The 12261-nt window shown below is 55.2% G+C and overlaps 2 protein-coding genes across 3 annotated transcripts; both read right to left on the minus strand.

Moving 5' to 3' along the window:
* Window positions 1-262: 262 nt before the first annotated feature.
* LOC145514071 (uncharacterized) lies at window positions 263-2083 on the minus strand. 2 transcript variants are annotated; one of them, XM_081511149.1, is made up of 3 exons: window positions 1882-2079; window positions 1171-1482; window positions 263-920 (listed from the first exon to the last, which is right to left on the minus strand). In XM_081511149.1, the coding sequence occupies exons 1-3, from the start codon at window positions 2014-2016 to the stop codon at window positions 915-917; spliced, it is 453 nt and encodes a 150-aa protein (XP_081367275.1). In that variant the 5' UTR covers window positions 2017-2079; the 3' UTR covers window positions 263-914. The 2 variants fall into 2 exon arrangements, with proteins under 2 accessions (XP_081367275.1, XP_081367274.1); XM_081511148.1 differs by having other exon boundaries at window positions 263-1482; window positions 1882-2083.
* Window positions 2084-7905: 5822 nt separating this feature from the next.
* On the minus strand, window positions 7906-9690 carry LOC145514072 (uncharacterized). Its single transcript, XM_081511150.1, has 3 exons — window positions 9521-9690; window positions 8809-9121; window positions 7906-8558 (listed from the first exon to the last, which is right to left on the minus strand). The coding sequence occupies exons 1-3, from the start codon at window positions 9653-9655 to the stop codon at window positions 7930-7932; spliced, it is 1077 nt and encodes a 358-aa protein (XP_081367276.1). The 5' UTR covers window positions 9656-9690; the 3' UTR covers window positions 7906-7929.
* Between the last annotated feature and the right edge of the window lie 2571 nt (window positions 9691-12261).

Here is a 12261-nt window from a genome sequence, read left to right on the forward strand (position 1 = left end):
TGGAGTCTTACAGTAGGTGGAGAGTCCGAAAAAAACTCCTTCAGTCATTTCACTGAGAGTCATTGATTGGGGACACCAAGAATATAGGAAGGAATGCAGAAAGAAAAGATGAAATTGTGTTCAGGATCGGGGGGAGGGATGAACAGGGCGTGCTTGCCTTGAATCCAGGCTTTGTTGGGGGGTGGGGCATAAAGATCGAACGGGTCTGAAACTACAAAGTGGGATGGTAACACAGTATCACCAGAGTTACACAACAGTGTTCCCAAATTGCAACAATGATGAAAAAGTTTACTAATCCCAACTTAACCAAGAGAAATACAGGAAACCATACACAAAATAAAACATCACCAGAAAGGTGGAAACAAACCAAATGCAAAGCAGTTCAGGGGAAAGGAACTCCATGTCCCCTGGGGGCAGACCGAGTTGCCGGCGTCCACAGTGAGCAGACAGGGATGGAGGCTGCAGAGCCGACCGCTCCCCTGGACGTGGTGTTTCCGGCAAGGGCTCTGGGTCTCTGCCCAGAGCGGGGGCTCGTTCTTCCTGCAGGGGCGAGTGAGTCATCGTCGGCGTCTGGGTGTTGCGCGGGAGCCAGGGCAGGCTCTCCCTGCCGAGGCGGTGACTCCTCCTCTGCCTCGGGTTCTCCTGCCAAAGCCCGAGCAGGTACAGGTGCACGTGGAGGTGGAGGTTCTGGCTGAGGGGGTGGGACATCAGTGCCTGGGGCTGGGGGCCCTGCAGGCACGGAGATCCGATCTGCCCGGTGTGCTGGCCAGTACCCAGCTGGCCTGGTGTCTCTGCGAGGACAAGTCTCGGTTCTCCATCTGGCCTCGGTGGATCCCTGGGTCCTGCACCTGGAGCCACCACCTCTGTAGGGACAGGTCTGGGAAGTAGAGCCTGGTTCCAGTTGGAGGCCAGTGCTAGAGCTGGGGGAGAAGCAAAGTTTGCCCACAGGCCAGCCTTGGCATGTGCGTATCCCGGGACAGAAAGCTTCCAAGAGATTCCCAAAGAATACCCAGGGTCGGATGTCTTTTGGGACTGAAGTGTGCAAGATGGGGATGGGGGTGTGAGGCCAGCGCTTGCTGCAGGCCCAGCAGCATCTTTCGGGGACTCGTCCGTGTGTAGCTCAGCACCCCCTCCCCACACACTCCCGTGCACCAGCCCCAGCGTCCTCACCTCTGTGCTCTGGCGTGCTGGGCTCCAGTCCTCCTGCTGCCTCAGAGGCCGGGGTTCTCGGGACTCTGGGTCGGAGCCGGGTGTGCTGAGCTCCGTGGCAGCCTCAGACTGGGCCGCCGGGTGTATCCTGGGCGGTGTCTCGGCAGCAGGCCTTCCCCGCCTCCGCTTCGCCCCCGGTGGGGCTGATGCCTCCGTGGGCACGCTCACCTGGAGCCTGCACTGGGCCTCACGGGCGGGGGGGTGGTGCTCCGACCCCTCCCTCCGGGAGGTGGACGGGGTGTCCCCGTCCTCGGCCTCATCACGTGGGAAGCTCTGCAACGACAGTGACCGTCAGCCAGCCGTGCTGGGAGTTTTCCGAGCTGGGCCTGGCCAGTGGAGCCGCTGCTTCTGCCTGCTCGAACTTCTCTTCCCAGAAGGGTCAGAGACGTGTGTCTGCTCAGATCCCCACCCGGGAGGAAAGAGACCCACCTGAGGGTGTGAGGTCAGCCTGGGCGGCCGGCGCTGCCCGCACTCTCCCCATCCCACCCAGCCTGCTCTCCCCTGGGGTGTGGACACAACTTCTCCGCAGGCTTCTGACCCCACATCCGCCTGGGCTTCCTTGAGGGAGACACACCCTGAGAAACCCGCATCCACACACACAGGCAAAGGACCCGGTGTTTCCGGGTGGCATGGGAGAGGTGGCCTGGCCCCGCCTGGGGCTCCCCGTGTTACCTTTCTGTTTCTCCGGGCAAAGGGCCAGAGGCCTCTCGGGGGTGCCCTGAGCCAACGTCGACAGGGTGCCCACGCACACTGCCTGTGAGCTCTCCTGAGGCCCCGGCCTCTGGGCAGGGGCAAACAGCAGAACATCCTGGCAGCAAGTGATCTGGCTGGGGGCTCCTCTCCGCTCTGGAGGCCTGGATACCCGGGTTGCGGGTTCTGTTGGGTTCTGTTGCCGGCAGGTGACATCATTTCCTGGGGTTCGTGCTGAGGTCCCTTCCCCAAAACTTCGCAAGGGAATCTCTGGGTTTCTGACTGCTCGACCACCCCCCTTAGGCCATGTGCAGGCACAGTGACAGCCACACAGCCCAGCCCACAGCCCTGGGGAGGCCTGGGTGCAGCCAGGGCCTGAGCTCCGAGGACCCCGCTGCTCTCAGACCAGGCTCCTTCTTCTCATAAGTGGTGTGGCCCTGGACAAGCATATGCCCCTCAGGGTTTCCCCGGTCTCTCCATCTGCAGAGTGGGGGTCATTCTCCCATCTGTTTCCTAGGTCTGTCGGCCTACGAGCAGCTCCATGCCTTTCCACCTGGGGCTGATATCACGTGGAGCTTGTGCGCTGAGACTTCAGAAAGAAAGACTCCATCCAGGGCTGACACAGCACAGAATGGGGCAGAACGAGGCCTGGATGCGCCGTGGTACCCAGGAAAAGGCACTCCCCCTCCTGACTGTTTGGAGACCCCGCATGCAAGTTGGAGGACCGAAAGGAAGTCTCGAAGGTCTCCCTCTCTGATAGAAAAGAGTAGCCAACTTTCTGGTCCTCTGTTTCCATTGAGATTCTGTTCAAGTGTCCCAGCTCGGCTTCTGCGGGTGGCTGAGCTTCTAATGGCTCCCTGCGTTCTTGTCTTTTCCTCTCGAAACCTTCCGTCCGTTTCCCCCTTCTGGGGTGGATGGGCGCTGTCATTGCTTCTACCTTCGAGACAGATTGATGAAAAGTCTGGACCATCGACTCCTTTCCTCTCTTTGGTTCCGTGTCTCTCTCTGGCTGTGTCCCTCTCTTTTCCTTTCTCGATTCAGTCTGTGTCTTCCTCTTTCTCTCTCGTGTGTGGATGGATGGATGCTAGGAATGCACATGTATATGATTAGATGAGGGTTATGTTTTAGGGATAGGTTAGAGGGAGAGAAAGGCTTTAGGTCGGAGTTGGTCATGGGGGAAGGGTCAAGGGTGGTGGTGGTGTTTCTTGGAATCTGAGTGCTGTGCATTCTTCGTCTCTTTCCATATGAACCCCTTCTCAGATACACCACTTGCAAGGAGTCTCTCATGTTCCGTTTCCTATCTTTTGCATTTGTGAATGCTTAGCTTCTCTGTTGTGAAGAGGTTCCATTGGATGGAAACCCATTGGTGTACTTGGTTTCCCTCTTTCCCTTACTTGAAGAGACCCATTTCTACCTCCGCCCAGCAAATGGCAAGGAGACTCTGATGTTAAGGAGCCTTTGACCTACGCTTCTTTCTAGCTATCTCATGACATCAGTCTTTAGGGTGAGGTTTTTCCCCGATATTGAGGTGGTGTGAGATCAAAACCAATAGCGTTCTTCAGATGTAGCTGTCTGGTTTTCCCATGGACATTGATTGAAGAGGCTTTCTTGTTCCCATTTGGATATTCTCCCCTTCTGTGTCAGAGATGAGTTGACCTTGGATGCCGGGGTTTGTTTCTGGACCCTCAACTTTATTCCATCGATCTGGATCTGTGTGTGTTGTTGTATTCCCAATAGCATACTGTCCTGCTGCTGCCGCTGCGGCTAAGTCACTTCAGTCGTGTCTGACTCTGCGCGACCCCATGGCCTGCAGCCTACCAGGCTCCTCCGTCCAGGGCATTTTCCAGGCAAGAGTACTGGAGTGGGTCGCCATCGCCTTCTCCGATACTCTCCTGAGGATCCTAGTTTGGTCGTCTAATTTCCTTTCACACAACCTTGGACGTCCGTATCGGGGCTTTTTCGTCGGATTGTATTGACAATTTAGGCTCTTTTCTGTTTCCGTAACCCCTTTTGCAATTCTTTGTTCGGTGCGAACATGCATTGGCATTTTGGGAGGAATAGCATCGAAGCTGTGGATTGCCTTGTGGGGCTGTGACATCATTTTCCCAATAGGAATTCTTTCAAGCCCTTAGCACAGCTTCTCTTTCCAGTGATTGGTGTGGGCTTGATCTTCTTTCTTCCATCTCTCGCCGTTTTGTGAGAACAGGTCCTTCCTTCCCTTCTGGGTTAGATGGACTCGTGGGTATCACTTCAGTGAATGGCATTGTCAGTGGGGGTGATAATTCCCTTCTCATTGGAAGACTTTGCTGTGAGTATTAGAAGTGCAAGTGATTTCTCTTCCCCTTCCTCCCTGTCCATCTCTCAGAGCCACCGGGAAACAGAGGCCTCATCCAGGGTCACACAGGCCTGAGGGAGTGCAACTAGACTGTTGTTTCTTCAGGCCCTCAGTGCTGGATATCATCCGGGATACTCTGTGTGTGTCTTCCTCAGTCTGGCGTCCCTTCAGACCTTTCCCTAGTTTTCACAGGCTTGTTGTGTTGGTGTTCTTTGTCTGTTTGGAGACCCGTCCTTGAGAAGCTTTGTGTTTCCACTCATTCGTCTCGCGATGTATGACCTGTCTTTTGCTTTTCTAATGAGGTCTTTCCCACGGTAGATATCTTTGATTTTGCAAAGTCCACTGTATTCTCTGGGTTGTTTTGTGGACTGCCTTTTAGTTTTGTGTGTGAAGACTCAAAGCACGTGTCCGGTTTCTGCTCATTGTTCTTCTAGATTTGTGACAAGTTTTCATGGAAACTTTGTCTAGGGATAACTGGAAGTGAACTCGGTGTAAGGTGTCAAGTCTCCATCTCCATTCATGTCATGCCCTGCAGTTTCCAATTCCCTGTTCCTGAGTGGTTTTGGAGACCTTGTGGGAAGTTTGGTTGCATCGGAGTTTGCATTTCCACCTTGAGTAGATTCACACTGTTCTGCCCTCAGGGACACTGTCAAGGGGGAGTGAGGAGCAGCCTGCACTTGCAGCAGTGACCACACGGTGGGGCGAGTGCTGCTGTCCCCTCTGGGAGCCCCAGGCCACAGGCATCCCAGTGAGGAGCCAGCTCTGTGCTCAGCTGAAAGGAGTTATTCTCTCAGGAGCCTCTGAGCCCTTGCCTTTGGATCACCCAGGGTGGGCATTTACTGTGACAGAAAAAAATTGCCCTGAATTCCATGGACGGAAGAGCCTGGCTGTGTAGAGTTCGTGAGTTGCCGTGAATCAGACACAACTGAGGACACAAAAACTCAATAGACTAAAACACTTTTTGGGGGTGGGGGTAGTGAAAGGGGGTGATGTGGGGTTTTTTGTCTTATATAATAGCCAAGGGAAATCTAGTTTAAACCTAAATTCACATAGATGGGAAAGGTATAGCTCTCCGTCACCCTATTAAAAAAAAAAAAAAAAAACGACTTAACTTTTCTGAAAGTTTATTTAGTAGCTTCCTTGAGCAGTTCATTGTGAAGCATTTTTTTTTTTTTCTGTGACATTGGCCTCATTAAAAAGTACGGTTTGCGTTTACTGGATAATTTTGTTCATTGGTTTGTTAGGGAATCTTGGTAATATTTGAGTTTCCTGGGGAGCATGGTCACATGACCTGGCCCTGGCCAATCGGTGCGTTCCACCTCCCTGGCCACTGTGATTGGCTCCGGACTGGGGCAGTGCCCAATCGGGGCCCAGGGCCGGGCCTCACGTTGGAAGCCAGGGGAAGACGAGCTCTCGTCCTGCTGGGGTAGGGGAAGGGGTGGGGCCGGGGGAGGTCAGGCTCCAGCAGTGGGAGGGGCTTGAGGTCCGCCTGCGGCAGTTGGTGACCTTCCTGCTCCCCTCAGGGCAGAGCCGCCGGCCTGAGAATGAGGGCGCTGCTGAGCCCAGGGGCTGGGATGGCCCGTTGCTGCTGTGGTCCCAGAGCTCCACCCGAGACCTGAGGGAGGCCGTCTGCCCGTGAGTCCTCTCCCGCTTGTCTGTCAGCTTGTTTGAAGCATGCTGGGTTTTCTGCCCAGCTGGCTAAGGGGAGTCCCTGGAAATGCAAGGGTGTGGGTTTTGGCAGACTTCAGGGAAGACATGCCAGATGAGCCTGGGAGACTCCAGCTTAATCTGGATTCAGGAGATATCTCTTCGGGCCAGCTAGTAATTGTAGGATAAGCCTAATGAGTCTTCACAGGATGAAGAGAGTAACGTGCCAAGGTAGCAATCGATGTCCTCCTTCGAGAGGATGAAGCTGGTGCTCAGAGAAGGGGGGAACTTGGCCACAGCAAGGAGGTGTGCACCCAGACAGAACCCCCAGATCCGGCCATTTGAGCTCAGGGAGGCCAGTGGTGTGGCTTGTCCCTGTGGCAGGGGCCGAGGCACGCAGCCCACCCTGATTCCTGCGGGGGCCTGACTTGGGAAGTGCCATCTGGTAGCTTTGAGACTCACCAAACCAAATTGCACTGGAGAGGGGAAGGACACCTTCCTTCATCCACCCCCCACCCCCGCCGGATTCCCACATACCCTGACCCCTTTCTCTGGATTTCGGAGCCATTTCCAGAGTCCCGCTCATATGACCTCATTCGAAGTGCACTGTGGACGAGCTGCCATCTGCAGCTGCTACCACAGCAGCCAAGGGCTTCAGCTCCCGAGTACCTCCCTTCCTTTGGAACTTGGGGGCCCTCTACTCCCCACTTGCACACCACAGACCTTTGCTGAGGATTGTGGGGACCCTCACTCAGTTTGCAGCACGTTGTAGCCATCCCTGTCCTCTCAATACCTCCCTTGCAACTCAGCTTGTGAGCTCCTTTGGAGCAGCGTGGCCCACCTGGCTGCAACGGAAGAGACACAGCTGACAGGGAAACAACAGCTTAGATCTGACAGCCGGAAAGCTCTGTCAAAAGGGACCTCCCTCTTCACACCGTAGAGGCTGTAGGAGCCGCCAGGGTTTGGGAACCAGTGCTGGGGCCAAAATGACTCCACAGCTGTTTTCCTTCCTGGGGAGGGTTCTGGCTCCAGTGGGAATGGCTCAAGTCTCCTAAGGTTCTGAAAGCCCACTGTGTGCAGATTCACGGTACACAGAGAGGAGAAGGTGGAGTCCTGCCCTGGAGGTGGGCACAGCTCACGGATGAGCCAGGCAGGCAGGCAGGCAGGCAGGGCATGAGAACACCTGAGCTGCCTTCATGAGTGAATGGTGTGGGGGCAGAGGAAGAGAAGCCGGTCTGCTCCCTCATGTGGTGCCCAGGGCAGGTTGTCCCCAGAGGAAACCCTTACGACGGTGAGGACTATCACTGCTGTTTCCCAAGGGGTTCCGTCGGTGCGTGTCTTCCCCGGAGCGGTCAGGCCGTCTCTAAAGTACACTGGCCATGGGCATTGCCTCTCCTTGGAACTTCCCATGTGTTTCTCTTTTTTATGGAACAGTGATTTTTTAGAGGGGTTCTGGGCCACAAGGTTGTTGGGTCATTTTCTAGCCTTCTGTCGTGAAGAACGCTTTCCTGGGCGTTGGGGTGGTTTGTTGTTCCAGCTCCCTTTCTTGGCTTCTTTTGGGAGCTGGTGCAACAAGAGGAGCTCAGCCTCTGCCTTCTGGCTGAGATGTCACCCTTCAAACAGCAATGCCTGCCTGGAGATAATGATGGCATTTGCCAAAAGGGCTTCGTTTGGCACATGATATCTTGAAAGGACGTACACCGTCCTTTCAGCTATCAAAGGCTAGTTCAAATGACATACAAATGAGAACTCTCCAATGGAGTCTTACAGTAGGTGGAGAGTCCGAAAAAAACTCCTTCAGTCATTTCACTGAGAGTCATTGATTGGGGACACCAAGAATATAGGAAGGAATGCAGAAAGAAAAGATGAAATTGTGTTCAGGATCGGGGGGAGGGATGAACAGGGCGTGCTTGCCTTGAATCCAGGCTTTGTTGGGGGGTGGGGCATAAAGATCGAACGGGTCTGAAACTACAAAGTGGGATGGTAACACAGTATCACCAGAGTTACACAACAGTGTTCCCAAATTGCAACAATGATGAAAAAGTTTACTAATCCCAACTTAACCAAGAGAAATACAGGAAACCATACACAAAATAAAACATCACCAGAAAGGTGGAAACAAACCAAATGCAAAGCAGTTCAGGGGAAAGGAACTCCATGTCCCCTGGGGGCAGACCGAGTTGCCGGCGTCCACGGTGAGCAGACAGGGATGGAGGCTGCAGAGCCGACCGCTCCCCTGGACGTGGTGTTTCCGGCAAGGGCTCTGGGTCTCTGCCCAGAGCGGGGGCTCGTTCTTCCTGCAGGGGCGAGTGAGTCATCGTCGGCGTCTGGGTGTTGCGCGGGAGCCAGGGCAGGCTCTCCCTGCCGAGGCGGTGACTCCTCCTCTGCCTCGGGTTCTCCTGCCAAAGCCCGAGCAGGTACAGGTGCACGTGGAGGTGGAGGTTCTGGCTGAGGGGGTGGGACATCAGTGCCTGGGGCTGGGGGCCCTGCAGGCACGGAGATCCGATCTGCCCGGTGTGCTGGCCAGTACCCAGCTGGCCTGGTGTCTCTGCGAGGGCAAGTCTCGGTTCTCCATCTGGCCTCGGTGGATCCCTGGGTCCTGCACCTGGAGCCACCACCTCTGTAGGGACAGGTCTGGGAAGTAGAGCCTGGTTCCAGTTGGAGGCCAGTGCTAGAGCTGGGGGAGAAGCAAAGTTTGCCCACAGGCCAGCCTTGGCATGTGCGTATCCCAGGACAGAAAGCTTCCAAGAGATTCCCAAAGAATACCCAGGGTCGGATGTCTTTTGGGACTGAAGTGTGCAAGATGGGGGTGGGGGTGTGAGGCCAGCGCTTGCTGCAGGCCCAGCAGCATCTTTCGGGGACTCGTCCGTGTGTAGCTCAGCACCCCCTCCCCACACACTCCCGTGCACCAGCCCCAGCGTCCTCACCTCTGTGCTCTGGCGTGCTGGGCTCCAGGTCCTCCTGCTGCCTCAGAGGCCGGGGTTCTCGGGACTCTGGGTCGGAGCCGGGTGTGCTGAGCTCCGTGGCAGCCTCAGACTGGGCCGCCGGGTGTATCCTGGGCGGTGTCTCGGCAGCAGGCCTTCCCCGCCTCCGCTTCGCCCCCGGTGGGGCTGATGCCTCCGTGGGCACGCTCACCTGGAGCCTGCACTGGGCCTCACGGGCGGGGGGGTGGTGCTCCGACCCCTCCCTCCGGGAGGTGGACGGGGTGTCCCCGTCCTCGGCCTCATCACGTGGGAAGCTCTGCAACGACAGTGACCGTCAGCCAGCCGTGCTGGGAGTTTTCCGAGCTGGGCCTGGCCAGTGGAGCCGCTGCTTCTGCCTGCTCGAACTTCTCTTCCCAGAAGGGTCAGAGACGTGTGTCTGCTCAGATCCCCACCCGGGAGGAAAGAGACCCACCTGAGGGTGTGAGGTCAGCCTGGGCGGCCGGCGCTGCCCGCACTCTCCCCATCCCACCCAGCCTGCTCTCCCCTGGGGTGTGGACACAACTTGTCCGCAGGCTTCTGACCCCACATCCGCCTGGGCTTCCTTGAGGGAGACACACCCTGAGAAACCCGCATCCACACACACAGGCAAAGGACCCGGTGTTTCCGGGTGGCATGGGAGAGGTGGCCTGGCCCCGCCTGGGGCTCCCCGTGTTACCTTTCTGTTTCTCCGGGCAAAGGGCCAGAGGCCTCTCGGGGGTGCCCTGAGCCAACGTCGACAGGGTGCCCACGCACACTGCCTGTGAGCTCTCCTGAGGCCCCGGCCTCTGGGCAGGGGCAAACAGCAGAACATCCTGGCAGCAAGTGATCTGGCTGGGGGCTCCTCTCCGCTCTGGAGGCCTGGATACCCGGGTTGCGGGTTCTGTTGGGTTCTGTTGCCGGCAGGTGACATCATTTCCTGGGGTTCGTGCTGAGGTCCCTTCCCCAAAACTTCGCAAGGGAATCTCTGGGTTTCTGACTGCTCGACCACCCCCCTTAGGCCATGTGCAGGCACAGTGACAGCCACACAGCCCAGCCCACAGCCCTGGGGAGGCCTGGGTGCAGCCAGGGCCTGAGCTCCGAGGACCCCGCTGCTCTCAGACCAGGCTCCTTCTTCTCATAAGTGGTGTGGCCCTGGACAAGCATATGCCCCTCAGGGTTTCCCCGGTCTCTCCATCTGCAGAGTGGGGGTCATTCTCCCATCTGTTTCCTAGGTCTGTCGGCCTACGAGCAGCTCCATGCCTTTCCACCTGGGGCTGATATCACGTGGAGCTTGTGCGCTGAGACTTCAGAAAGAAAGACTCCATCCAGGGCTGACACAGCACAGAATGGGGCAGAACGAGGCCTGGATGCGCCGTGGTACCCAGGAAAAGGCACTCCCCCTCCTGACTGTTTGGAGACCCCGCATGCAAGTTGGAGGACCGAAAGGAAGTCTCGAAGGTCTCCCTCTCTGATAGAAAAGAGTAGCCAACTTTCTGGTCCTCTGTTTCCATTGAGATTCTGTTCAAGTGTCCCAGCTCGGCTTCTGCGGGTGGCTGAGCTTCTAATGGCTCCCTGCGTTCTTGTCTTTTCCTCTCCAAACCTTCCGTCCGTTTCCCCCTTCTGGGGTGGATGGGCGCTGTCATTGCTTCTACCTTCGAGACAGATTGATGAAAAGTCTGGACCATCGACTCCTTTCCTCTCTTTGGTTCCGTGTCTCTCTCTGGCTGTGTCCCTCTCTTTTCCTTTCTCGATTCAGTCTGTGTCTTCCTCTTTCTCTCTCGTGTGTGGATGGATGGATGCTAGGAATGCACATGTATATGATTAGATGAGGGTTATGTTTTAGGGATAGGTTAGAGGGAGAGAAAGGCTTTAGGTCGGAGTTGGTCATGGGGGAAGGGTCAAGGGTGGTGGTGGTGTTTCTTGGAATCTGAGTGCTGTGCATTCTTCGTCTCTTTCCATATGAACCCCTTCTCAGATCCACCACTTGCAAGGAGTCTCTCATGTTCCGTTTCCTATCTTTTGCATTTGTGAATGCTTAGCTTCTCTGTTGTGAAGAGGTTCCATTGGATGGAAACCCATTGGTGTACTTGGTTTCCCTCTTTCCCTTACTTCAAGAGACCCATTTCTACCTCCGCCCAGCAAATGGCAAGGAGACTCTGATGTTAAGGAGCCTTTGACCTACGCTTCTTTCTAGCTATCTCATGACATCAGTCTTTAGGGTGAGGTTTTTCCCCGATATTGAGGTGGTGTGAGATCAAAACCAATAGCGTTCTTCAGATGTAGCTGTCTGGTTTTCCCATGGACATTGATTGAAGAGGCTTTCTTGTTCCCATTTGGATATTCTCCCCTTCTGTGTCAGAGATGAGTTGACCTTGGATGCCGGGGTTTGTTTCTGGACCCTCAACTTTATTCCATCGATCTGGATCTGTGTGTGTTGTTGTATTCCCAATAGCATACTGTCCTGCTGCTGCCGCTGCGGCTAAGTCACTTCAGTCGTGTCTGACTCTGCGCGACCCCATGGCCTGCAGCCTACCAGGCTCCTCCGTCCAGGGCATTTTCCAGGCAAGAGTACTGGAGTGGGTCGCCATCGCCTTCTCCGATACTCTCCTGAGGATCCTAGTTTGGTCGTCTAATTTCCTTTCACACAACCTTGGACGTCCGTATCGGGGCTTTTTCGTCGGATTGTATTGACAATTTAGGCTCTTTTCTGTTTCCGTAACCCCTTTTGCAATTCTTTGTTCGGTGCGAACATGCATTGGCATTTTGGGAGGAATAGCATCGAAGCTGTGGATTGCCTTGTGGGGCTGTGACATCATTTTCCCAATAGGAATTCTTTCAAGCCCTGAGCACAGCTTCTCTTTCCAGTGATTGGTGTGGGCTTGATCTTCTTTCTTCCATCTCTCGCCGTTTTGTGAGAACAGGTCCTTCCTTCCCTTCTGGGTTAGATGGACTCGTGGGTATCACTTCAGTGAATGGCATTGTCAGTGGGGGTGATAATTCCCTTCTCATTGGAAGACTTTGCTGTGAGTATTAGAAGTGCAAGTGATTTCTCTTCCCCTTCCTCCCTGTCCATCTCTCAGAGCCACCGGGAAACAGAGGCCTCATCCAGGGTCACACAGGCCTGAGGGAGTGCAACTAGACTGTTGTTTCTTCAGGCCCTCAGTGCTGGATATCATCCGGGATACTCTGTGTGTGTCTTCCTCAGTCTGGCGTCCCTTCAGACCTTTCCCTAGTTTTCACAGGCTTGTTGTGTTGGTGTTCTTTGTCTGTTTGGAGACCCGTCCTTGAGAAGCTTTGTGTTTCCACTCATTCGTCTCGCGATGTATGACCTGTCTTTTGCTTTTCTAATGAGGTCTTTCCCACGGTAGATATCTTTGATTTTGCAAAGTCCACTGTATTCTCTGGGTTGTTTTGTGGACTGCCTTTTAGTTTTGTGTG

This window comes from Giraffa tippelskirchi, chromosome 7, assembly GCF_054371585.1.
Source record: "Giraffa tippelskirchi isolate mGirTip1 chromosome 7, T2T-mGirTip1v1.2.pri, whole genome shotgun sequence".
NCBI lineage: Eukaryota > Metazoa > Chordata > Mammalia > Artiodactyla > Giraffidae > Giraffa > Giraffa tippelskirchi.